The sequence below is a fragment of the Callospermophilus lateralis genome, chromosome 6, assembly GCF_048772815.1.
Source record: "Callospermophilus lateralis isolate mCalLat2 chromosome 6, mCalLat2.hap1, whole genome shotgun sequence".
Taxonomy (NCBI): domain Eukaryota; kingdom Metazoa; phylum Chordata; class Mammalia; order Rodentia; family Sciuridae; genus Callospermophilus; species Callospermophilus lateralis.
In genome coordinates, this window is record NC_135310.1 from 110,595,686 (window position 1) to 110,623,328 (window position 27,643).

The following is a 27,643-nucleotide window of genomic DNA, read 5'->3' on the forward strand; positions in this document are numbered from 1 at the left end:
ACCTTAGATCAGAATTACACTGCTAACTACCATTTATAGGAAATGAAGCCTACACAACAGAAATATAATATACAATTTAACCACTGATGTTCTACTTTCCCCAACTTTAACTCAAAATTAAAACACAGAGCAACAGCACACCCTGCTGGAAGTTAATAACACAACTAGAATAATCAGCAGCCCTGAAACACTAATTTCCCACTAACTGAAAACATAGATTCATGGGCATTAACCATCAGATGTCTACACATATGATCTTAAAAGGTTAAAGTAAGACTTAGAATAACTTTCAGATGAAAAGATACTGGTTTTTTCCTGCTTCTTTCTCTGGCTCCACCCACCCCCAACCACCTTAAGTAATTTTACTCTATCTGGATTTAACTCTAAATAAAAATATTCCCAAATCTGCTTTCTGTAAAGAAAAACTAATAATCTCATAAAAGAGGAAACTGAGGCCATTTTCTACATTGAAATTGCTTTAAATGCCCCTTCTCCTTCCCATCCCATCTTGGTCTTTGATATATCCCTAAAGACCACCATTAGGAATCCACAAGGCAGCCTGGAGGTCTATGAACCACAATTCACATGCCAGTGGCAAAATGCCTATACAGATTCTGGAATTCAAAACATGCAGACTATATTAAGAAACCACATGGCCATGAAACTGCATTTAGTATGTTTCAATGTTTTCTTAGACATGGAAAATCCTAGAAGCCATCGTCTAAGTAATCCAACTCCACCCTCTTAATTCAAATTTAAAGGAATCAGAGAATAGACAGAAAAATATCAAGGTTTTTTAAATGTGCTATTTGGGCTATAAAAAGAAAACTCCTTGATACCACTGAAATCTCTTCATAGAGAAAAACAGACTGTTATATAGTATTAATCTACAGTATTCTGAGTGACCAGTTATCAACTTGGTGGCTGCTCCCACATCTAACAGGTACAGACTAACCTGTGGTTTACCTGCAGGGAGGACATTCTTTGGAAGGCCTGTAATTATGTAAAACCAATGAACTGGGCCAAGAATAATCAAACACTTGAGTTTAGTTTTATTCAAAAATTGCAAAAGCAATAAGCAGTTCAGGTCTATTTTACTGAAATTGTAACCAGTGTCGTTATTTACTTCATAATTTAAATTAACATACATTTGAATTAGAATTTTAAAAGGATACCAACCTCAAGCCTCTTTTCAAGTGATTCAATTCTGTCCTTTTTGCTAGCTAGATTAGCCCGTGTATAGCGGCTCTGCCCAGGAAGATATAAAACTTGACTGTAGCATTCTTCCCACACCTGGTTATAAGCTTCACTGGAGAGTTCTCCATGACTCATTCCTTGTTTTACCACTTCCATCTCCTGCACCAGAACATCTTGGGCCTGTTGAGAATAATAATTTCAGTGAGTTTAAGTACTACAAATACTTGTCATCACCAGAAGAGAATTTTAAAAAGACTAGGTTTTTTCCCTCCTTCCTTAGGCTAAAGGCAAGGAGTTTTGGTTGGTTGATCATTTTTTGGAAGAGGTAGAAGGCAATACCTAAGCCAATTGAGTTATTATACCTACAAGTTTTAAAATGTCAAGCATCTGTGTTTTCCCAATAGTACAAACATCTTTTGTTTTCACTCATTATAATAGCAGCTACCATTTCTTAAATCAATCATCTATAATATGTCAGAAACTGGATTTAAAAGTTTTACATACATTATCTCCAAAGATCACAACTACCTTACAAAACAGCCAATATTCATTCACCTCAGTTTTCCATTGTTGTTGCTGTTTTGTTGTTTTTGATTTTTGGTACCAGGGACTGAACCCAGGAGCACTTTACCACAGAGTCACAAACCCAGCCCTTTTTATTTTTGAGACAGGCCTCATTAAGTTGCTGAGGCTGGCTTTGAACTTGGAATTCTCCTGTCTCAACTTCCCAAGCCCTGGGATTACAGGCATGTGCCATCATGCTGGGTTCAACCTTGTTTCAAAGCTGTAAACTGAGGCTCACAGATTATAAACTTGTTCAAGACCACATCGCTAGTGAGCAGATAAAGAAGGATCTAAGACAAAATGGCACAATGCTTCCCATTCCACCTCAAACTCATCACCTCACAGAATGGTGAAGGGAAATCAGACCTCTTTTTGACGAAAGGCTTTTTTTCTCTTCCTGAAAGAATACCTCTAACATTGCCAGATAATGAGACTGGAGTCATAAATACAGTTCCTACAGCAGCTTTGGTTTGCTACAAAAGGAACAGTTTAAAATGACAGGATGACAGGGAAAGGAGCAAGACAGGCCTGGGTTATCATAGCTTTAACATTTGAGTAGCTGTCTGAATTGCTTAATTTCTCTGAGCCCATTTCTCATCCATAAAATGGGGATAGCACCTACCTGATATGTTTGTCATTAGGATTAAATGAACAATATATGCAAAGAGCTCAGTCCAACACCAGACACACAGAATTCCATGAACACAGCATAAACCCTTGTATCATGGCTAATGAAAAACTGACAACCGTCTTCTATGCCTTATAGAAGGTTTTCAATCTTTCCGGTAATGTTGGAAAATAAATATATATCAAAATATGTTTTTAAAAAATCAAAAGAAATGCCCAAAAAAGCAAAATTTTAAATAAATGAAAAAATTATGTCTATAGAAAATAAAGAACTGATATTGTTAAGTAATACTTCTCAAGGGAAACAATGAAAACAAACAATAAATGAAAATCTGAAACCTCATTCAAAAAGGAATGGTACACTGTACACAGTAAAAATTTACAAGTTTTGGCTCTTGTCATTAGGAGAGAATGTAGTAAGTCATCTTTAAAGAGTAAGAATAAAGAATCTGCTTTGAAATAGCTGTTTCAAATTCTTTTTAGAACAAAGAGAAATTCACAGATAAAAAATGGGAGAATATTTAATATTGTTTCAATTAATCCCAAAGTAATAGTTAGAATTATTATTTTTAAAGGTTGTAATAGAAAAATGTATCCCCTACAGAACCTCTAAAAGCAACAATGTGATCCTTGTTTCAGATTTGCATATATAAAATAAATTTAGGAATATTTATTTTCTAAATTCCTTTTCCTCATATTTTCACTCTAAAGAGGAAACTATTCAAGTACTGATTTCAGAACCTGAGTCTCAACTCTAATTCAGTGATTAAATGAGCTTGACAGAGAGGAGGCATAGATGTCAATAGATGTCAGTTTCACTATCCCACTTACCAAAAATAAATAATGTCATTCAAAGTTATTCAGAAATCAGGGGCAAGTTATTAACAAATCCTCCCCCCTTTCTCTTCTGTCTAAAACTCCTATAAAAATACGTATTAGTTTATAGCAAGGAAAATAGTAAGAAACCAAGAAAGATATAAAGAGGAATAATGCAGAATAGAAGATAGGAGAAAGAATCCTGTAATTTCTCCTAAGTGTGCAGCAGCTCATTCCAAATTAGAGTCATCACTACTTCTCAGGGTCTAATATTAAAGAAAAAAAGACAAGTAAATGACTGCTTTACTTCTATCTTAGCCTATTTTTTGCTGCTAAAAAAGGAAGCTACAGATTGGATAATTTAAAAAGAAAAGAAATTTCTTTCTCACAATTCTGGAGGCTAGGAAGTCCAAAATCACAGGGCTACATCTGGTAAGGCTTTCTTGCTACACTGTACCACGGCAGACAGTATCATTCTCAAGATAACTCACTCACTCCAGATATAACCCATCCGCTCATGAAGGTGTAGCCTTCAGACCTAACTTCTTAGAGGCCCTACTTCCTAATACTATTACAATGGCAATTAAATTCAACATGAATTTTATAAGGGAGTTTCAAATCACAGCAGCTTCCAGCTAGGAAATAAACTATTTTCTTATGCTATTGTACAGATTTGTTGATCAAAGGAGAAAGAATAAAATGCATATCGTGGAAGAGATAGGATACAGACTTTATACAAGAAATTGTTTCCTTATATAAAAGGGTAGAGGGAAATCATATGAAGGGAATAAATTTCATAAAAAGTATTTCCTTTCTTTGAACAGAAAAACTGTTTAATCTGTAATTTTTTTAAAGAATTTAATCTTTATTTTATTTATTTGGGTTTTTTGTTTTTGTTTTTTATGTGGCACTGAGGCTCAAATCCAGTGCCTTGCCTGTGCTAGGCAGGCACTCTATAATTAAGCTACAAACCCAGCCCATCTAAAAATATTTTTAAAGTAGACGGTCCCCAACTAACAATGGTTAGACTTTTTATGTTATTACAATGGTGTGAAAGTAATATACATCCAATTCAATCTGTACTTTAAATCTTGAATTTTTATCTGTTTCTAGGCTAGCAACAGGCAGGATAATACTTTCTTGAAAGGCTGATAAGCTGCTCCTCCCTTAGCTCCCCGTCAGCCACGCGTTCATTCTACAGTGTACTGTGTTGACAAAACTATCATGTCTGGTGGGTTACGTGTACTAAGTGCATTTTCAACTTAATGGTATTTTCAACTTGTAATGGGTTTATCAGTACATAACCCCATCAAAAGTCAATGAGTGGGGGCTGGGGTTGTGGCTCAGTGATAGATCACTCGCCTAGCATGCATGAAGCACTGAGTTCGATCCTCAGTACCACATAAATGTAATTGTGTCCACCTAAAACTAAAAAATAAATATTTAACAACAACAAAAGTCAATGAGGATCTGTATATAAGTGAGCTTTTTTTTTTTTTTTAAAGAGAGAGAGAGAGAGAATTTTAATATTTTTATTTTTTAGTTATCGGCGTACACAACATCTCTGTTTGTATGTGGTGCTGAGGATCGAACCCGGGCCGCATGCATGCCAGGCGAGCGCGCTGCCGCTTGAGCCACATCCCCAGCCCTATAAGTGAGCTTTTAAGGCATCCAATTCTTTTCAGAGACAGCAGAGTTGAACACAGGAAGTGGCAACGGCAGCAATTACTGAACAAGCCAATACACCCATGAATCAAAACACCTTGCCACCAGAACCAGTGTTTAGCTGATACACATGTTGGGTGAGAATAAAGTATGTCCTTTTCCTAACACTTCAAAAACACTTATCTCCTAACCAAATGCTTCAGTTGTTCATGAATATTAATGTGGCAAAATTAGTTCACATTTGTCCATGACACACAGCATCTAACAAATGCTTAAATCTCATGGCAGAAATATTCCTGCTCAATCATACCTTTTTCAGCTCTTCTTTGGAGAACTTTTCATAAGGGTTATGTTCCAGATAAGCAATGTGCTCAGAATTGTTAGTACCAAATACAACAGTTTTTCCTTTTTTATTTCCAGATGGCTCATAGGGGTGATGTAGAAGGTCATAATGAAGCATTGTAATCATTTCTTTTTTGATTAGTTCTTCACTTTTCTGTAAATCTGTTAGAGGTGGTTCTACATTTAAGGGTCTTAGAATAGTTTCATTTACCTAAAAATTGTAAAACAAGTACAATTACCAAACATATCACTGCAACATACTAAAGCATTTTTTCCCCTTCTAAATTCTTACTGGTATCAGTACATCATTTTAAAAACTACTGGGACTTGCTTTATTATATTCCAGGAAGTAGATGAAATTTTGTTTTACAGTCTTTATGAATGATATAAAAAGCATCAATCATATATAACTTAAAACTTCCTCAGTCAGAAATTTAAATACTTACTTCAGATGGTCTTGGCAAATCTTTCTGGACAGCTTTGTGCATTCGTTTCATTTCCTTTACCCGCTCTGCCTCTCGTATGGCCTAAACAATAATTTTATATCCATTATTGCAGCTATACAGTATTTGACACTTCTCAATAAAACTGAAAACATTTTAGTCTGTAAGATGAATAATGTTCAAAAGCTAAATCTGTAGAAATTTGTGTAAGTTTGTAGAAAGGTAATAGTAAGACCATGAAAATCTATCCGTTCATTCTCAATACAATAGAAACTAAGAAATTTCAATGTCTGCTACAGTAGTCTCCAAATTTATCTGGCTCTATGCATCAGACAACCACTTTTCTTGTCTAAATGAGAATCCTAAACACAAAGGAGATTTCCCAACAACCCTTTCTTTTAACCCCAAAGCTACTGACTTATAATTTAAAAAGCTAGTCAACGTTTCCTGATTCTCAAGTTATACGGTAACGCATTAAAATTTCAAGGCATTTCTCAGAAAGCAAATGTAATTCAAAGTAGCTGAGAAGGCAAAATATGAAAAGTACCACCCTATGAAAAAGTACATTCACATGGTTCTCCTCTAAAATATGATTTATATTGATATCATTCTCACATCAACCCTGAGATTAAAGCTACATAAAATCATCCTAAAATGGACGATCATGGGATTAACTGAAAGGGATCACATAAACTCAGTTTTAGTTTCGGATTTACTACCACTTACCAGCCATAAGACTTGGGAAAAGTTAACTTAATTCATTTAAGCCTGTTACCTCATTTCATAAATAGAGCTAATACATTACTGGACTGTTATGTGCAAATGAGAAAATAATTAACTAAAAGATATATTAGTACAATGTATTTACTGTATTTCCTGATATACTCTTCCCAATTTCCAAATCCATTTTTTATTAGTTTACACTGACTTAAATCTATTTACCCAACTAATCTAAGATGTACTTACTTTTAACATCTTTTCTTCACTAGATTGAAGCAATGGCTAAAAAATTATTTGCATTTTAGAGAAGCATAATGAATTTGACAGAGTACTTAAATTACTCTACATATATATACACTTCAAAAATACCCACCAAGAGACTGTGAGTATACCATGATTTACATCAGTAAATAACATTAATAATGTAATTTAATTTAGAATATTTTTTAAATATCAAAAAAACCTTCCAAGTTCTTGAGACATTTAACAATACTCATCATTCTTTAAGCCTCCTGACATATTTAGTCACAGTCACTCTTCTTCACAGCACTATAGCCCACCTGCTTTCGAGCATCCACGTCAGCAGCATCTTCAATGTAAGTATCATCCACTTCCCGGTCTTCGAGCTCCTTCTCAGCATTTTCAGGTAAAACAATTTCAAAATCATTCTTAGGAGCAGGAAGTCCCAACAACCCTAATCGGAGATGTTCACGAGATTCTCTTTCCTGTAGAAAAGAAATGATCCTTCTCACTCATACACATTAAGTATCCAATCAGTATTCTATAAAAATTTCCAAAAAAAAAAATTAGCCGAAAATTAATTCTAGAAAAATTATTCCTGGCTTCAGAGCTAAGATTTTTGTTTATTTTCTATTTGCTCCATATTAAGACCAATCAAAAGCTTTGACTTGTGATCAATGAAGATACTCTGGGATATTCCAATAGGATATTTGAAAATCACCTCCACTAGAACAGGAAAAAAAAGACCCAAGTGGATTTTCATTTGAAAGAATATATGTGTTTTTTGTACTTTTCTCTCCCATTTAAAGAGTTTTTTTAATATTTATTTTTTAGTTTTAGTTGGACACATACTTTTATTTTTTTTTATTTTTATGTGGTGCTGAGGATTGAAACCAGGGCCCCCACACATGCTAGGCAAGTGCTCTACTGCTGAGCCACAACCCAGCCCCTAAAAAGAGTTTATTGATACTAATAGAGCACATCATGCCCCCAACAAAGCAAAAAAACTTACAATGAGAATTAAAATGCTCTTAAAGATAATCTATTTTATCATTCATAGTGTAAATTATACTATATTAGCTAAAAGGCATTACAGTCTATAAAAACAACCAGTACTGTCATTTTCATCTTCATTTTTATTCATACTTTTCCATCGATGTACAAGCATTTCATCAGGCACCTAAATACTGAGTCTCAGTATTTTGTTAAACCAGTGAATGAATTAATCAGTATCTTCTGCTGAACGACTGGCTGACGTCAATTTAGACTTCTGTGTTTGACTCTTAGTGGTCCTTTGTGTGCACACTTCATGTTCTCCTCAGTCCAGATGATGTGAAAAGTTTGAATCCCAGGAAATCAAAGGCCATGTAATTGGCATATACATTTTATTTCTAATGAGATATTTACTTTCACATATACAAAATTATTTATGTAGCACTGCACTCACCCCAATACCCCACCCTGTGACTCACTGTTTTAAGCACAAGACAACATTTATTTTTTATAAAAATGCCAATCATAATGAAACATATTCATGTTTCTAAGTGTACTGTTGAAATGCCCAGATAAATTTCATGCCAAAAATCAGTATTAATAATACTGATAAGAGGTGTAGAAGATCTGTTGGAAGAATGTATTTCTGACAATGAAATTTAATAGCAAATGAAAAGAACAAACAGAAAAGTTAACTTGTCCTTGAACTAATAAAAAAAATTCCCAAAGAAACCAGCTGTAGCCAAAGCTTTTCTCAGTGCATCCTTGGCTCACCTTTCCAGTCTTATTTCCCAATCCCCTAGAATATAAACATTGTTAAAACAAAGGATAGCCCCTCAAATTTCTGATTTATGTTTTCCACACATAGGTTCTCAATTGTTTAATCCATATATAGCTTTTTTTTTTTAAGAGTTGGCTTTAGTGGATCTCAATTTAGGTGCTAAATCATAAATTAACTAAATCTATATATGAAGTTAGAATTAATTTCTAAACTAAAGATAGATCAGTATCACTGGAACTCATTTTTTTAAAACTTCACAGTGATTTTCTTTGGAATCAAATAAGGTCCAATAATGTATTTACTGTATTTCCTGATATACTCTTCCCAATTTCCAAATCCATTTTTTATTAGTTTACACTGACTAATAAAAGCAGTAAAATGGGCAGAAGGAAAAAGTTAGCTTTCTACATCACCATGCAATATATACAGAAGAAAATTTCACTGAAATCAACAACAAAAAAAATTAACTTGGCTTTGAGATCTAGGCTGTCCTAAATATATGGAGCAAGTAGGATTCAGGCTCAAAATCTAATTGATGAGGCTTTGAAACTTAAAATTTCATTTATAGGAACAATTATTATTAAAATACATGTGCCCCTCAAGAAAGAAAAGTATTCATTAGTAAACAATAAAAATTAAAATGATAAAAGATACAACATTTTCAATATTTACAAGCATATTAAAGAGTAACAAAGTAGATTTATAAGCACAAAAGATCCCCCCCCACTTTCATCAACTCTTACAAATCATTCTTGTTTTCTGGCATTAACAGATGTATAGATTCCTAAGGTAAATGAAATCTACACTGGCTGGAATTTTTACTTTGGTATCCATAAGATTTTTTTTTTTTTTTCCAATTTTTAGAGCTGGGAATATAGTAACCTCGATGGTAGAGCACATACTTATTAGCCTGTGCAAAGCTCTAGGTTCAATCCCCAACATTACTCCCCCTGGGAAAAAAAAAAAATTCTTTAAAGAGCATTAAAAGGGAATTGACATTTACCATCTGTTTCACATAAGAGGGATCACTATAGTCTGCCATTCCATCTTCTGGATTAATGTTTAATTTGTCTCTAAGAGGAGTTCTACCTGGGGTAGAATTAGTAACTGGTTTAGGGGTTGTTCCACTCCGAGGAGTCAGCCCTTCAGCTCCATTAGAAGGAGTCCTAGAAAAAGAGAAATCAATTAATAAAAGTGCCACTTATATTTGGATTGTGCTTTCAAATGTTTTTCACATATATTATTCTACAGGGAATATAAAAAATATGGAAAAAACAAAGATTCCAAAAATTATGCCTGGTGGTTTTAAGTTCATTCTCTAGGTTAAAATAAAGGTTTGGTTTAGTTAGCACAGAATGCTGTATTTTTATTTTATTGACTTCTAATAGTCATTATGCTTGACAGAATCTTCCTTAAAAAGTAAACATTATTTCAATTTTTTCTTCATGCATTAGGGTGGCTAAGAATAGGCAGTGGGCAGGAGGCTGGCCAACACCATATGACTTGAGTTCAGTATATTTGTCTAATCATCTTCTCCTCCCTATCAAGTTGTTGGCTATTACACTATCAGTCATTACTGTCATCATCAACTACATACTTTAAGTAATTCATTATTTGGAAACCACACACCACACTTTTAAAAACACATCAGGCTCTGGGTGAAGATTAAGAACCTCTTCTAGCAATAAAGACCATAGACAAAGCCATCGTGGTGGCACAGGCCTGTAATCTCAGCTACTCAAGAGGTTGCAGTGGGAGGATCATAAGTTTGCAGCCAGCCTGGGCAACACAGCAAAACCCCATCTCAAAAAATAAAGAAAAAAGTACACAGACTTTGCAGTAACTTATGTTTTAATTGTTCAAAGCCTTTTGGGGGAGACAAGGGTGCTTACTTCCTGTATCTTGGCTGTGTTCCAGACTGGTGGTGCTGCCATACAGCTGTTCCCAATAGTTGAGGTGTTACCATATAAGACATGGTCCCTGCCCCCAAGGAGCTTACAATCTAGTTGAAAGACAAGACATACACATGAGAAAAAGGATCAGGCTCTCTTTAGCCTCACAAGAAGTGTTAAATATCATACTGGGATTGGCTGCCAGTGTGTCTCTATTCTGCTTTCATATATAAATCTTAACAATTTAAGGAAAACTAAACCCATAGAAGACATATTCTAACACTTAAAATTAAACTTGAAATAATCATCCCTTTAAAAACTCAAATTCCATTTTAATATGACTAGTTTCCATAACATTTATATCTTAAAAGATATTCCTTTTCAAAAGAGTAGCTTAAAATAAAAGAAGTGCAAAGAAATACTGACCACTAGTTAATAACATGCATGTGTGTTTAGGTGTGAATATGGACTGATTATTTACAACCTACTTTGAAATGCCTTAAAAAATAAAGTGGATTGATAATTGGATAGATACGTGATAAAGCAAATATCACATATCATATAAAGTAAAATGTTAATAATCATAGAAACTAAGTGATTGGGTATATGAATATTTGCTTTGCCATTCTTGCATATTTTCTGAATGTTTTAATTTTTCACAGAAAAATGCCAAGGAAAATCAATAAGACATCATTAATTTTTATACATTTTTTATAAATTTTTAAAAATTTTATACAATTTTTATAAAATTCATCAAATGATCACTAACAATGGATTCATCTAATCTTTAAAATCAAATAAAGTGTTCAGAAACAAGATGCTAGCATCTGAAACTTTGAAAATAAAAATGCCACCATATGTAACCATTTCTTTGATACTATAAATGCCTTACCATGAGTAAGGAGAAAGCAAAAAAAAAAAAAAAAAGCAAGTTGAATACTTATTTATATTCTTTGTCAACATATTAAAACATGCTGTCCAAATTCTTGGATTCAAGTTTTCCTAAAACATAAAATATGTTTATTTTTATAATACCTGAATGGGGTAGAAAGAACTGTGTTTGGAGTCTGTACAACTTGCCGCTGTGGAGTCACGCCTGAGAAGTCACTCTCATGCAATGGGGTATTAAGTCCACCTTTTAATGGGGTGTCCACATTGGTCAAGGCCATGAGGTTCTGGGCTTCCTATTAAAAGAAACAAGGAAGCATGTTAATGGTCTAGATAAGCTAGCAGAATTCTCTCTTTTGATCCTACTATAAAAACCTTTAAGCAGCCACAATTCTTAGTTTCTTAGTGAAAACCAAGAGAGAAAACAAATATTATGCCACGACAGATTCAATACTTCCATCCCTCTGTCAATCTTAGACATCACAAGTCACAATTTCTAGAATAAAGTTTTATATATCAAGGTATGTTATAGTCTCACATATGAAATTGCCATTGTCCAAAAGCTTCTCCTATTACCTGTGCCACACCTCTTTTTAATCATAACATACGAAAAATTCAAATTTCCCAATGTGAGCTAAGGCCAAATGTCAGAACAACTAGGTTTAAGTCTGGCTTCATTACTAATCCTTTATCCAGTCTTCATTAGCATCTCTGAGTCTCAGTGTCTTCTACTGGGAAATTAAGATAATTCCAAGTGACCAATACACTTCACAAGACTCCAACAATCGGGTTCCTTTCAGAGGTCATGCCTGATATCTAGGCAGAAATGACTACCTTTCCTTTCATCCCTCCACCATAACCCTTTCTTCCATACTTCCTTTACACGTACAAATCTCTTAATCCCCAATTCAGAGCCTATGACAGGCTTTATTTTCCAAAGATGGTCACAACCAAATCTCTCACACTGCATGTTTGATTCAGCATCAATTTCAAAAAAGTAGGGTTCTAGATCCCCCACCCTTGAATGTAGGTAGCCTTGTCATTCACCTGAAACCAACAGAATATATCACAAGTGACACTGCTTGACTTCAAAGGCTAGTTTAGAAAAAATAATGCCTTTTTCCACCATGTTCACTGCAACACTCACATGGGAGTGCTGAGACACCACATGAGAATTTAAACTGTTCTGAGTCCACCATGCTTGGAGAAAACCCAAGCCAGATTCACTACATATTCCCAGGAAAGAAGCCAACCAACAACCAGCATCAACCACCACATATGGAAAGATCTATCAAGCCACCCACAAGTTTTGAGTCTTCCTACCTGAAGCCCTAAATATTATAGAGCAGAGACAAGGCACTTTTTTTTTTCATGCTCTGGGCAAATTTATGGCCCACAGAAATCATCAGCACAGTAAAATGTATTAGGACACTAAGTTTTGAGGTAAAACAAAACTAACCAGAGCAAGATTTATTCCATAATTCTGAATATCTCTATTAATGAGAAAGAATCTTGAATTTCAGATTATCAAAGTTCTATTTGTGTTTTTTGCTATTCTAAATACAAGTCATTTCCTGGAAAGAAATTCATGCAGGTTTAAAACTTCTGCATAAGAACTAGGAGAAATAAGGATCAAGTAGCAAAACCTATCCTCCCAGAAGAATAGAATATGACCAATCATATATGCCAATATTTCAGGCAGGCAAAGGCATAAAATACATTATATTTAAAGACCCCCCCCCCAAAATGGTCACGCTGAGAAGTAGAAAGTCTGACACAATAGGAGATTCCAGTAGAATGCTAGTGCATCAGAAAGCTGTCTCTACATTGAGGATCATTCTCTTATCAATTGTGTTACACAGGAATGTTTTCCAGAATGCCCTTTCCCATCCATATGGTTCAAAAGTAAAATAAAGGTAAAGGAAGAAATAGAAGTAGAGGTAGCAAAGATGAGGCAGCAACCACTACACTCTGAGGGTTGTTTGTTGGAGTTGGTGAGAAACGTGCAGAAGAGCTGGCAAGTTTCAGCATGCCCTTGCACTTCTCTGCCCAACAGCAATCCTGCACCCATCTCTCAATTTCTAGCTGCAAACTCACAGAAAATAGTAGCCACAAAGAACCAACACCCTCCACAGCCCCCTTCATGCCTAACTTCCAATTTCCCTACAAACTCTCCTTTTCAGATCTTTACTTCCCTAGCTTTTCCTTTTTGTGCATAAATCCAATTCATTTAACAAATTCCTAATTCTATGATATTCATGCTGGTTCTGTTCCCCTTAATGAACCCTAACCAATGCACCCTAGGACTAGATCAAAGAAAGCCATGAGACAAAATTCCTCTTATCCCTGGCTACCCACCTCGGCAACCTTGGCACCTATATCATGCATAGAACAGAGGCATCTAACAAATAAAAACTTACAAAGTAAAGATCAATTTACCACATTTTTCACTAAAATAACGGATATTTTGTCACAGCTAACCAGACTAAATTCTCAACTTCTGTCAGTTTGTCTTAGAGGTTCCAAAGAGCTGCAACCAGCTGGGATCACTGAATACCTTACTGTGGCAGAGACTGCTACCTGTCACCAAAAGTATCCTCTCCTTCCATGTATCAAAAGCCTCCATTTTAACCAGGTTTCCCAAAAAACAACACTACATAACCCAGTAGCTCAGTATGGTTATATATCTAAGTTCTGGTCAGTGTGACAGAAGGAGAAACGACGAATGCAAGAGACGGGTTCTTAAAAAGCGAGACAGTAGTCCTTGTTCTTCTTTCCTCCTTCCTGTCAGCTAGAGGCAGAAAAGATGGCTGGCACTGTAGCCACTGTACTTACCAAAGGGAGAGATATTGTGAAGGAAAGCCAGGCATGGGACAGAACAAAACAGACCACCCCTAAGTCACTGACACCAGAAAGTATCATACAAGCCCCAGGCCGTTTATCTCTCAACATATAAAACATAAAATAAACCTCTATTCTATGTAGGCCACTGTTATGGTTTTCCATTAAAACCAAACTTAATTCCAACAAAAACACCCAAAATCTTTTAGAAGATAAATCCAAAACTACAAGCCCTAAACACTGCATATGTCCTAGCCTCTTGATATTTTTTCAAAATAACCACTCTCTATATTAAATATCTTCTCGTTATTACCTCAATACTCTTTCAGTATTGACTCTTTCAGTCTTCAAAGTCTATACTGAACACACAAAAGGATAACATAAAGCTGTAGGAATCAAGACAGTGTGGTCCTGGTGTAGGACCAATGGAACAAAATTCTGAACCCAGAAATATTCATGGTTAACTGGATTTTTTCAAGGGTGCCAAAATCATACAATGGGGGAAAGAGTATTCAAACATGGTGCTGGAAAAACTGGATATCTGCATGCAAAAGAATCAAGTGGACCCTTATCTCACATCACCCAGTAAAATGAACTCAAAATGAGTCACAGACTTAAATGTAAAAGTTAAAACTATAAAACTTTTAGAAAAAGAAGAGTAAATCTCCCTGACTTTGGACAGTGCTACATAAGGCTAAATGCAAATGCAAAAAAAAAAAATGAACTACACATCATGAAATTAAAACCTTCTGTACTGCAACTGACAACATGAAAAAAGTAAAAAGACAACCCAAAAACTTGAAGAAAATATGTACAAATTATATATCAGATTAAGGACTAATACCTAGAGTATACAAAGAATTCTTATAATTCAATAAAAAGATAAATAGCCCAACTGAAAAATGGGCAAGGGATATGAGTAACCATTTCTTCAAAAAAGATTTAGAAACATAGCAAATAAGCATGTGCAAAGATGCTCTATATCTGTAGCTACCAGAGAAATGCAAATCAAAAACACAATATGATACCACCCCCAGATGTATGACCATAGGATGGTTATAATCAAAGAGACAGAAGATAACAGTGTTGGTGAGAATGTAAAAAAAAAAAAAAAAAAAAAAAAAAAAAAAACTGCAGCTGTCACATATTTCAATAGAAGGGTAAAAGGGTACAGCTGCTCTAGAAAACGGTCTGACAGTTCCCCAAAAAGTTAGATGCAGAATTACCATAAGACCCAGAAATTCCATTCCTGAGTATTCATCCAAGAAAATGAAAACCATGTCCATACTTGTTCAAAGCACCATTATTCACATAGTAAAAAGGTAGTCAATACCCAAGTGACAATCAATTCATTAATGGATAAAGAAAATGTGGTATATTCATACAGTGGAACATTATTTAGCAATAAAAAGGAACGGAAGACTGATAAATCCTACAGTATGGTTAAATCTTGAAAACAGTACATTAAATGAAAGAAACAAGTCAGAAATGATTTTATGATTCCATTCATATGAAATGTGAAGAACAGAGAACACCAGAGAGACAACCAAGGGCCTAGCAGGTTTGAGGGGAATAATAAGTGACTGTTAATGGGTATGGGGGTTCCTTTATAATTGATGAAAATATTGTATAATTATGATGATGGGTGCTCAACTCTGCAAATACTATAACAAATTAATTATATGCTATATTATATCTCAATAAAAGTTTTAAAAAATAACTTCCATTAAATAGTCATTATATTACCTAATAATACAATTTTTCCAAAAATATAACAGCTTTACTGTTTTTCTTTAAAATTTTCAGTGCCAAATAATTACACTGCAAACTTTTTCAAATAGCACTATTTAAAAAAAGGAAGACATGATATTCCTCTCTGTCAGAGAAGGCATGGAAAAGCTGAAGCATGAATAAAGTAACCAAAACAAGAATACATATCCTGCTGGGCTTTGCATTTTAATTAAAAGTCTGGAGAAGTATGCAAGAAATGCTGAGCCAGATCAACACAGAGCATCTATAAGAAGCATCTACAGCACTCCAAGCCACCAGAAGAGGGTGGCTACCAGGATTTTTACAACACCTATTATCATTATCATCCCCTATTATTAACAGGCTTATTCCGTTTGATTCCTGTATGTATTTTGCACTATTTAGGGCCCTCCATGTTTCTCCTGTGAATAGTTAGCAGAATTTTCTCTTTCCCAATCTGACTAAACAAGTTTACCTGACATTCTACCTGGTTATGAATACCCCAGAACACATCTTCATTTACGCTCAGGGTCCAAAAGAGTCACAAAATTGCTTTATAAAATCTCTGATATACTAGATATTTTAGTAATTTACTTGTGAAACCCCATGTCCAAGCCTCCTCAAAGTCTCGAGTTGTATGATAAAATAACTAGTGTGCATTAATTTGTGAACTTGCATGGACAATACAAAATGAGAATAAAAGCTCTTCAGGGAAAAACTCTTCAGAGGGAACAATAAAGGCTTTCTAAATTAGGGGATACCAGAGGTGTTAAAAGCAAATTATTATTATGAAGAAAAAGAAAGGACATATAAGTTTAAACTTTAAATTGGAGGCATTCAGCCTTTTTTCCTCAGGTGGGTCCCAAAAGGGTCGTCAGTTGTACACCCTTTAGGCAGGATATTAAAAGCTGCTTCTCTGAGGAGTTTCATAAATTTTGATGAAGCAATATAGACATCAAGAAATTCCAACAAAACATCCCAGTCAGATCAGCCTCCAGAGAAGCTGGGAGTCAAGGAGCCTCACCCACATACAAAGAGTTTATGTCAGCTTACAATTGCCCCTTACCTCTACATACAGGAAAAGAATCAAAGATCACCAAACATTTGAGAATACATGCTTATGAATGGTAGAGGAAACAAAACACTTAAGAGACTATAAAAAAGGAAAAACCTTGTAAAATCAAAACAAAATCATGATTACCAACAGTCCCAGAGAAGAGAAGATGTTCATGAAATAAGAATGGATGTTAAAAAAACACTAAACATGTTTTTAAAAAGCTCCTAGATATCAGAGAAAATCATCTAGAGAGGAAAGAAGACAAAAGTTGGAGGTCTATAAAGTGACTGATAAAAAGGAAGATTTATTTTTTTTTAATTCAAACTAATTTTCAAGAATTAAAGGCCACAAGCCGGGTGCGATGGTGCACAGCTGTAATCCCAGCAGCTTAGGAGGCTGAGACAGGAGGATTACAAGTTCAAAGTCAGCATCAGCAACATCGAGGCACTAAGCAACTCAGTCTGTGTCTAAATGAAAAATACAAAATAGGGCTGGGGATGTGGCTCAGCGGTTGGGTGCCCCCGAGTTCAATCCCTGGTACCAAAATAAAAAGAATTAAAGGCCACAAGTCTCTAGAATTAAAAGATCCACCAAATACTTAGCAGAGTGACTGAGAAAGATCCACACAAAGAACCAAGGATGTGAAAAAGGAGATCACAAACACTTCCAGAAAAAGAGAAACTAGCTTTCCTACTAATAATCTGAATAACACAGCCACAAGCCAGAAGATACAGAAATCAACCTTAATATCTATCAACAGAGGAAGGAATCTTTAAAATGTGGCATATACACAAAGAATATCATTCAGCCTTAAAAAAGAAATCCTAGCATTTGGAACACTGACGAAACTGAGAACATCATGTTAATTGAAATGAGCTAGGCACAGAAAGACAAATATCCCATGATATTATTTGAAAAGGTTAAACTTTTAGAAAGAAAAACAATGGTTACCAGAGGCTAAGGGTTTGGAGAACCTGAAACAAAATTTCAGTTAAACACAAGAAATATACTGATCTACTGTACATCATGATGACTCTAGTGAATAACTTGAAAACTGCTAACAAAATAGATTTTTAAGTGTTCTCACCACAAAAAAAAAGTACATAAGGTAATGTTAAATAACTTAATTTAGCCATTCTAAAATATATACGCATATCAAAACATCATGCTGAGCACCAAAAATATATACAATTTTTATTTGTATACAAAAACTAAATTAAAAAAAAAAATCTACCTTCCATGAATCCTTTCTCAGAAAGCTAGTGAAGGATATTGTGCTTCATTAACAAGAGAATAAACCAAGAAAGCCAAAGTCATGGGAACCAGAAGAAAGAGAACCCAAGGGATTTTCTACAGGGACAGTGAAGGGAAATTGAAAAAATAAAATAAAAAATAACAATAAAATCATGCTGTAAACAAGATCCAGTGAGTTATCGGTCCTAATTAGAGCATCTCAAAGTTCTGGGAAAGACTTTATTATAAAATACAGACCTTTTGAAATTAAAAGCTCTGAAAAAGGTTTAGCTCCTGAGCTTCCTCATGCTGTGAATGGAAACAAAAAACTAGCCCCTGTGTTTTCTAGCCAACACTGCCTAGCTATATCTACGAAATTACACCTCCTGGCTTTTGTTTCTATAAATTTTAACTGCATCTGTAAGCTTCTATGTGACTAACAAGAGAAGATAACAGGGGCTGGGATTGTGGCTCAGCGGTAGAGCGCTTGCCTAGCACGGGTGGGACCCGGATTCGATCCTCAGCACCACATAAAAATAAAGGCTTGTGTTGTGTCCATCTACCCTAAAAGAATAAATATTTAAAAAAATAAAAAAAAAAAAAGAGAGAGAGAGAGAGAAGATATAATCTTAACTGCTTCTCTCCAATTTGACAAAATTGCATAAAATTCATTTTTCCCTTTTACATCGTTCATTTATTTCTTATGCAGATGGGTAGCCAGCCAGTTATCCTGTTAGGTACCCTGGTTTGACTGCTGGTAACCTTTAGAAAGATGAGATTATATGAAGTCTGACCAGAACACAGGAGACTGACAGCGTATACAGTCTATAATTCAATTAATGCTAAGTACTCAAAAAATTCACTACCTGAGTAAAACAAATGTTAACTACAAGAAAATACAAAATACTGTACAACAAAGCACAGTATTATACGATATATTATATACAAATATGTATTTACATAACATATACGTTATAAGGCACCTCATGATTCAGGAATAAACAAGGTTTACAGAGTCATAAATCCAACCATGAACCAAAACTATATTTTAACTGTAATGGACGATGGTACTATAATTGACAATGAGAGAACTGAAAAAGTCTATATGCATGACTGAGACATAGGGACAAATGTCCAAATTCTATACAGAGAAACAACAAATAATTCTTAAAACAGTGAAGTCACAAGTATCTTAGCAATACGAAAATAAAAACAAAGAATTGTAATTGGTACCTCTGCAGAGCAAGCAATGAGGGGCACAATTGTTTTTCTTACTAAGCCTTACACAACCATTGATTCTTGGATCAAGACCTTGAAATTATATTTCTGACTATGAGAGAAAAGAAAATGAGATGTAAGGATACCAAAATTCTCAATAGTGTTTTCCAGGTTTGAGAAAAATCTGTCTCTGGCATACAGACACCCGTGGAACACAAAGAGCTGTGGATATACCATGTGTGAGAGAGGGTAATGAAATCATTACCACTGACATATGATGTCAAGCCAATGAGAAAATGCAAGGCAGTTTTTAAAATCACTGCACATATATCTCATTTCTTGCCAGGATTACTAGGCAATGTGAAAAATTTAAATCCTGTGCTTTACTGACAGGTATAAAAGACTAGTGAAGGTAGAAGGACTTGATTCAAAATTGTTATAATAATGTAGAAATAAAATCACCTAATAACTGAATCTGCTGATTTAGCTTCTCTACTATTTCAGGATCTATTCATTCAGGACTCAGTTTCAAACTGCTGAGACCCTGAAAGAAACAAAACCAAACCACTTAGTGTTCTCCTTCATGATACCTTAAATATAATAATGAACGCAAAAGGGTCCTCTACTATGTGACACCATACCTGCAGAATTCTGTCCTGGGAAGCTGGCGTCCGGGGTGTTCTAAGAGCAATGCTGTTGTTGGTGACATTGTACTCAGACAAAAGAGTACTGGAAGCAGAGTTTGTTATGCCAGATTCCTCAGCAGTCTGACGTGCAATTTCACTTGCTTGGCCTACTTTTACAACTTCCTGAAGTTCTGCATCTGAAATCTAAAAAGACACAATTATCACAGTAAGCAGCATTTTAACTGAGGACAAACACAGATTAAAATTTCCATATTCTAGAAAGATAAATTGCTGAAGCTGTATAGAACACACAGGGTCACTGCACTACCCCTAACTTTTTTGACTTTAAAACTTCTATTTTTAAGCCAGGTGTGGTGTGCACGCTTGTAATCCCAGCAGCTCAGTGGGGCTGAGATAGGAGGACCGCGGGTTCAAAGCCAGCCTCAGTAACAGTGAGGCACTAAGCACCTCAGAGACCCTGTATCTAAATAAAATACAAAACAGGGCTGGAGATATGGCTCAGTGGTTGAGTGTTCCTGAGTTTAATCCCCAGTACCCCCAGCAAAAATAATTTCTATTTTAAAAATTTTAAAAGCCTTTCCTACATGCCATGGGGATAAAATTCATCTATGATACAGAATCAAGCTACAACTGCTATATTTCCATTCTGAAATTCTTTCAAACTAATATGCTTATGTACCAAGAACATAAAATAATAGTTTTTGTACAAAACTATCCATATGGGAAGGAAAAAAACCATATAAAAATATCACAGAGTCTACTGAATCACAAGATCCTTAAAAAAAGCTAAAGGTAATTTTGCCAAAATAAATATTCTAAGGGGTGTTAAGAGGAAAATTTCAGACAAAATTAAACTTAAAAATACTACTAGAAAGAGCAACATATGACAAAATTCAATTATGTTCATGCCCACAAGTCTTTTGTTGAGGCAGCCAAAAGACTTCTGGGGAAACAAACTCTGCTGGTCTCCTAAGTCCTTACCTCTACTCCATTAAACCTGTCTGTTTCTGAAGAGCTATACTACTCAAAACAAGAGGTTACTCAAAGTTCCCATGTTTCTGACCAACTATTACTAAGTTAAAGGACTATAATAAACTGAATGAGGAAATATTTGTATTTCTCTTTTCCACAATTCCCACACTGATTTTTCAGAGCTATTTCTCATATATACACACACGCACCCCCCCACACACACACACACACACGCACATACACATAAATATTTTTAGTGTGTGTGTGTGTGTGTTTCTAAGATATAGATGGATACAATATAAACTTCATTTTTTTATGTAGTTTTGAGGATCAAACCCAGTGCCTCACAAGTGCTAGACAAGCACTCTACCACTGAACCAGAACCCCAGCCCATTTCTTTTCTTTCAAAAAGAAAAACATGATATAACAAAACACTCCCTGAAAGAAAGCAGCTTGAATTTCACCAAGCCAGACCATACCTATCCTGATCAACTACAAATAAGTGGCCAAGAGCCGTAGCTGGTGACAAATTGCTGAGTGTTAACAACTACTTATTAAACCATCATGAGCAGTTTAAGACTTCATATAATAACTTACATAGAGAAGCTGTTGCTTATTTATCATATTATATCACAATAATTTATTGTTACACGTGTGGCTCACCCATTACAAGCCTGAAACAAAGGCCCTCAAATATTTGCTGAATAAATGAAATGAGCTTATAAATTCATAAAATTAAAAAAACTATTTTTATCAGATTACCTGAGGAGCAGGAAGAACTAGTTTGCTTCTCTTTTTAGTAAATTCAGAAACACCACTGGTTTGAAGAATAGCTGATGGCAAATCAGATTCTTTTTTCCTTTTCAAATGCTGTTTGTCTTTTTTTCTATCTCTTCCTTCTTTTTCACTATAATGGATCAAGATAGACAAAAAGAGATTTTAAGTTATACCTTGGCAATAACAGCAAAATCCATTTAAATATTCATATCCTTTGAAAAACAATCTTATTTCTAAAGAAAATAACTTTAAAAAGCAAAAATAATATACACAAGCTGTTAATATTTTCAAAAATGAAAACTCAGAATAGTAATAAAATTATTAAGGGGATACATTAAGTACTAAAAATTAAAACATAACCTGAAGATAACATAACCTGTGATAACAAATATGCAAAACATCACATATAATGGCAAAAAAACCCCACAATTCCTATATTGTGATTATATTCATATAAAAACATGTGTGCACATAAGATGAATGCACAAAAAAGGAACAGTAAAGGAGATGAAATAAAAACACTGAATTTTTAAATTTCTCCTTAATATTGATATTAAATTGTTGATTTTTAAAGTATACAATTTTTTAAAAGGGTATTACTGAAAAACACACCCAAAAGTTGTTAGAAGCCTAAAGCCAGGATCAAAGCAGTCTTTCAAAGCTCCTATAGTATACCATCTTTCCTTCTGCCTGTTTTCTTCTCCCCCCAGCTAGTCTACTCCTTCCAAATGATTAGTTTTCCTCTTTAATCTCTTTATTCATAGGGCCCATAAAGCAAGGTCCTGCTTTGAGAAATATATACAATCAAGTACATTCAAGTAAATCCTATTTTACAGTGACTGATATCTGCTTAGGAACCATTCATGAAAACAGAAATGGAAAGTAAACAGAGAGAAGCAAACAAAAACTTCTTTGACAAGTATAAAATATTCTCCCTATAATAAGCAGATTTAAGATTTAAGAAAACTCTGTAAAAAAAAAAAAAAAAAAAAAAAACAAACAAAAAACTCTTAAAAGTAGGTGAAATGGGGCTGGGGTTATAGCTCAGTGGTAGAATGCTTGCCTCACATGCGTGAGGCACAGGGTTCAATCCTCAGCACCACATAAAAATAAATAAATAAAGATATTGTGTCCAAAAAAAGAGTTTAGTTTAAAAAAAAAAAAAAAAAAACAGATGAATCCTCTGTACTCTAAGACATAAACATTTATAAATATACATACTTATCCCCATCAAGTGGGAAACTTAAGAATGGAAAACATTGGTAAGTTTTTTCTTTTAATTTCATTTTAATAAAAACATGGTAAAGTTTTTACTTAAAAAAAAAAAATACCAGTTCAGATATTAACAGATTTTTTTCAGGCTAATAGTAAAACATCTGATTTGTCCACAAATGTACCTAAATGTTAAGATGTGATTTAGTGAGTAAATAGTCAACTAGGACCTGGTTGTGGTGCTGCACACCTATAATCCCACAGACAGGAGGCTGAAACAGGAGCATCTCAAATTCAAAGCCAGCCTCAGCAACTTGTGAGACCCTCATCAATTACTGAGACACTGTCTCAAAATAAAAAAGAAAAACAGGCTGGGGGTATAGCTCAGTGATATTCACCCCTGGGTTCAAATCCACAAAGAACCAACCACTATAATTCAACCACACAGCATTCTGTACTAACAAAATGAGAGACAAGGTCACACTTGTTTTCTCAGAAAGGTGAACACATTACATAAAAACAGTATAAGCAGGCCACATTGTGCTAAATCATAAAAATTTAGCTCTGACAATAACAATAAAAAATTCCCATTGTACCTTTCTATTTCCAGATCAGAAAGGCAACTTACGATCTTAGCTCCCCATCAAGATCCTGTTGTCTTAATTTCCTAAAATCTGCATCAAGGGACTGGTAGTTTTCCTCAGAAGTATCATAAAAACCAAGAGCAGGCTTTTTTTCAAATGGGATTTCAGCATTATAATCAACTCCTCTCTTCTTTTTTCTTTTCTTCTGAATTTCTATGCCAGCTGCTCGAAGTTCTCTTCTTTTTTGAAGGGCAGCAAGACGCCTGAAGAAAAAGAATACAAAATCACCTTGAAAATCATGTATCATGGGGCAAAGATGGATCATCCAACAGAGTTAAGAAAACGACCTGGTTATTTGAGATAGAAATATTTATTGTAAACCTTCATCTCATACTGTTCACCAAAACAAATCCCAGTTTTGATTTAAAGGTGTACACACACATCTATGCACATAAAGCAACATGAAAAATCAGAAGAAACGATATGTAATTATGTATCCTATCTCTGGATAAGAATGTACTTGCTCAATATAAATTAAAGTCAAAGAAAAAAAATCAACAGATTTAAGATCTAATTTTTACAACAGCAGCACTATAAAAACCAAAAATGAAATAAAAAGGCAAATTATAGAAAAAATATTTGCAATTAATATTAGAAATTATTAAATATAAAAAGTCAATGCAAAGTTTTTTAAAAACCTGCTCCAACTATTCCCTGAAGACCTCAAAAGAGCGTACTACAGGGATACTGCCACATCGATGTTCATAGCAGCACAATTCACAATAGCTAGACTGTGGAACCAACCCCGATGCCCCTCAATAGATGAATGGATAAAAAAAATGTGGCATTTATACACAATGGAGTACTACGCAGCACTAAGAAATGACAAAATCATGGAATTTGCAGGGAAATGGATGGCACTAGAGCAGATTATGCTAAGTGAAGCTAGCCAATCCCTAAAAAACAAATGCCAAATGTCTTCTTTGATATAATGAGAGCAACCAAGAACAGAGCAGGGAGGAAGAGCAGGAGGAAAAGATTAACATTAAGCAGAGTCATGAAGTGGGAGGGAAAGGGAGAGAAAAGGGAAATTGCTTGGAAATGGAAGGAGACCCTCATTGTTATACAAAATTACATATAAGAGTTTGTGAGGGGAATGGGAAAAAAATAAGGAGAGAAATGAATTACAGTAGATGGGGTAGAGAGAGAAGATGGGAGGGGAGGGGAGGGGGGATAGTAGAGGATAGGAAAGGTAGCAGAATACAACAGTTACTATTATGGTATTATGTAAAAATGTGGATGTGTAACCGATGTGATTCTGAAATCTTTGTAATGTTTTGAATAACCAATAAAAAAATAAAATAAAATAAAATAAAAATAAAAAAAAATAAAAACCTGCTCCAAAGGGTTGGGGAGAACAAATGAAAATAACAAAGTTTTATTTGATAAAGAATCACAAATTAACAGGCACCATTTGTATATCTAATTGATACCACCCCACTTATTTTAGTGAGAAAGGTATAAAAAGTAGAAAGCCTCCCAAAAAGGTAATGAGAAAATAAACTGGGACAGCTTTCTCCAAAACAAATTCAGAAATATGTATTAAAAGCCTAAGGTTTTTCATATTTTTTTTAACCCAGCAATTTTACTTCTCAGCCTCTAGCCTAAGGAAATAAATCAGAACATGAGCAAGGACTTAATGAGAAGACTGTTCATAACAGTAGATAACTGGACACAATCTAAACATCCATCAATAAGAAATTAATTAAATGAATCTGTAACATGCCTATAAGACAGGATATTATACAGCCATCTATGTAACCTTTAGAAAGGACATACATCTCCTCTAACAGACATGTCAAGAGGCCTAAGTGCATAAAAATTGTTTACACACTAAAGAGCAACATGCAAAAATTACCTATCAGTGAATTCGGAAATGATGTGAAGGATGTCCACCAAAATTTAACCATGATTGTCAGTGAAGGTGGAATTCCATCTAAAAAAGAAAACTTTTTTTCTTTGAACTTTCCCATGATGCTATAACTTTAATGATTTAATGACAAGAAAAGTTGCTCCAAATATTAAAAGGAAGGAAAACAAGTCACAAAACAGTATATATAAAGGTGACTCCCAGTGTAAGTGCATGAGGAACTCCGTAAATCTCTATCCCCAAAGGCACTGATGAAAAAAACAACCAGAGCTGGGGATAATTCAATGGATAGCACTTGGCTAGCATGCTCAATGTCCGAGGTTCAATCCCAGTACCACCAAAAACAAACTAATCTTGGGGCTACAGATGTGGCTGGCTGGTAAGGCACTTGCCCAGCATGTGTAAGGTCCTGGGTTCAATCCCCAGCACCACAAAAGAAAAACGACAAAAAAATAACCAATTAAAGTTCTGGAAAGGATCTTAATGAAATATGGCAAAAAATATAAATATTAATTCAAGAAAATTTACTTAAACTCAGCAAGAAAGCAAACAAAAGGGGGCGGAGTTGTGGCTCAGTGGTAGAGCACTTGCCTAGCATGTGTGAGGGACTGGGTTTGATTCTCAGCACCATATATAAATATATAAAATAAAGTCCATCAACAACTAAAAAAATATTTTTTAAAAAAAGCAAATAAAAGTATAGCAGCTGAAAAGAGATCCACTGTCTCCTACCCCTCCAAATCAAGGAGAAAGAAACATCATTCCACACAGCCAAGAATGTAAGGTTCCCTCTTCCTACCAGCTCCCAGTGTTAGGGCTTTCACTTCAGGAAAAGCAGGACATCAGAATTTCTTACCCTACCACCAGACACCCACTTGCAGAAGCTGAATACCATCAAGAATGACTAGAAGTAGAGCTCCCCTGTTTCACCCAAACAGTGCCACCTTGGGCAGAGTATTGATGAGACTATTACTTGCCCCAGCTTCTAGGATGAGTGTTCCATGCTGAGAAAGACAACGTAAGGAGAACTGGGCTACTACACATCACATCATGCTCCCACTGCCCACCAAGCACTCGGTTCATAAAGCAGGAGTGTCACTCAGACACTTGCATTGTCAGAGCCCTGGGAAAGAAGCAGGTCACAGAACAGAGAGTTTCAAATCTCCTTCCAAAGGAAATGACTACACCTGTAGAGTATAGAGAAGTTCCAGTCTAAGGACACTCTCAAAAATAGCGGCAATTGTGGTAAAAGGCAATTAGTAAACTAACAAATTTGGGCTGGGGTCATGGCTCGGTAGTAGAGCACTTGCACTGGGTTCTATCCAGCACCACATTAAAAAAAAGAAAAAAACTAAACAAAATAAAAGTATTGTGTCCATCTACAACCAAAAAAATGTTTTTTTTAAAAAAAAGAAAGAAACTAACAAATTCACTGGAGATAATAGGCACAACTATAGGCCCACTAGTTGGCCAGAGAGAAACTGAAAGAGAAAGCTGTAAGGAACCCTCCTGGAGTCGGAACAAATCTTCAACACTGATTCCAGGTACTAGCCCTTCAAAGGAGCCCAAACTGGCCTGGATCAGGCTGTGGAACAATTTATACCCAGGACACTGCTAAAAACAATACGCACACAGCTAGGTATAGTCAGGAAAAGAGATGTCAAAGAGATCCCTGCCCAAAACATGCAATCCCTGAAAACATGGGCATATCCAAGATTGCCCCTCCCTAAGAAGCAGCATCAGAGACCACATTTCTTGCCAGGAGGGAAGGAAGCAGAGAACAGACCACTAAAATAATGAAGTTGGTTCACCAAACAAATAAGCAAGCAACTAACAATAAATAGAGGTAGGAAGGGGCAGTACCCAGAATTGCTACAATATATCAACTAAAATAAATGTCCAGTTTCCAAGAAAAAAATATGATAAACATATTACAAAGAAACAGTTACAGGACTGGGGACATGGTTCAGTTGGTAGAGTGCTTGCCTCACAATGCACGAGGTTCTGGGTTCAATCCCAGCACCACAAAAAATAAAAAATAAAAAACAATAAAAGTTTGCACTTGATTTAAAAAAAAAAAAAAACAGTTACAAGAGAACCAAATAAGATTAACAGCTGCCCTCTCATATATATAAATGTAGGTGGGTTTATGTACACATAAAATACATCTATATTGAGAGAAAGTTTTGGAAGAATATATTCCAAATATTAATCTTGTTCTTTAAATAATGGAAACAAAGACTTCAAATCACATT

The 27,643-nt window shown here is 35.0% G+C and overlaps 1 protein-coding gene across 1 annotated transcript in view; it reads right to left on the bottom strand.

Annotated features, from left to right (window-relative positions):
- The window catches only part of Cdc5l (cell division cycle 5 like), a 52,122-nt gene that overhangs the window by 16,203 nt on the left and 8,276 nt on the right, over positions 1-27,643 (bottom strand). The window contains exons 6-14 of the mRNA XM_076858628.1: positions 23,503-23,721; positions 21,648-21,792; positions 19,908-20,096; positions 11,316-11,464; positions 9,392-9,554; positions 6,935-7,099; positions 5,658-5,738; positions 5,180-5,422; positions 1,180-1,377 (exon numbers count right to left, since the gene is read on the bottom strand). Of these exons, the coding sequence (XP_076714743.1) occupies positions 1,180-1,377; positions 5,180-5,422; positions 5,658-5,738; positions 6,935-7,099; positions 9,392-9,554; positions 11,316-11,464; positions 19,908-20,096; positions 21,648-21,792; positions 23,503-23,721 (1,552 nt within the window). The remainder of the gene's footprint in view (positions 1-1,179; positions 1,378-5,179; positions 5,423-5,657; positions 5,739-6,934; positions 7,100-9,391; positions 9,555-11,315; positions 11,465-19,907; positions 20,097-21,647; positions 21,793-23,502; positions 23,722-27,643) is intronic.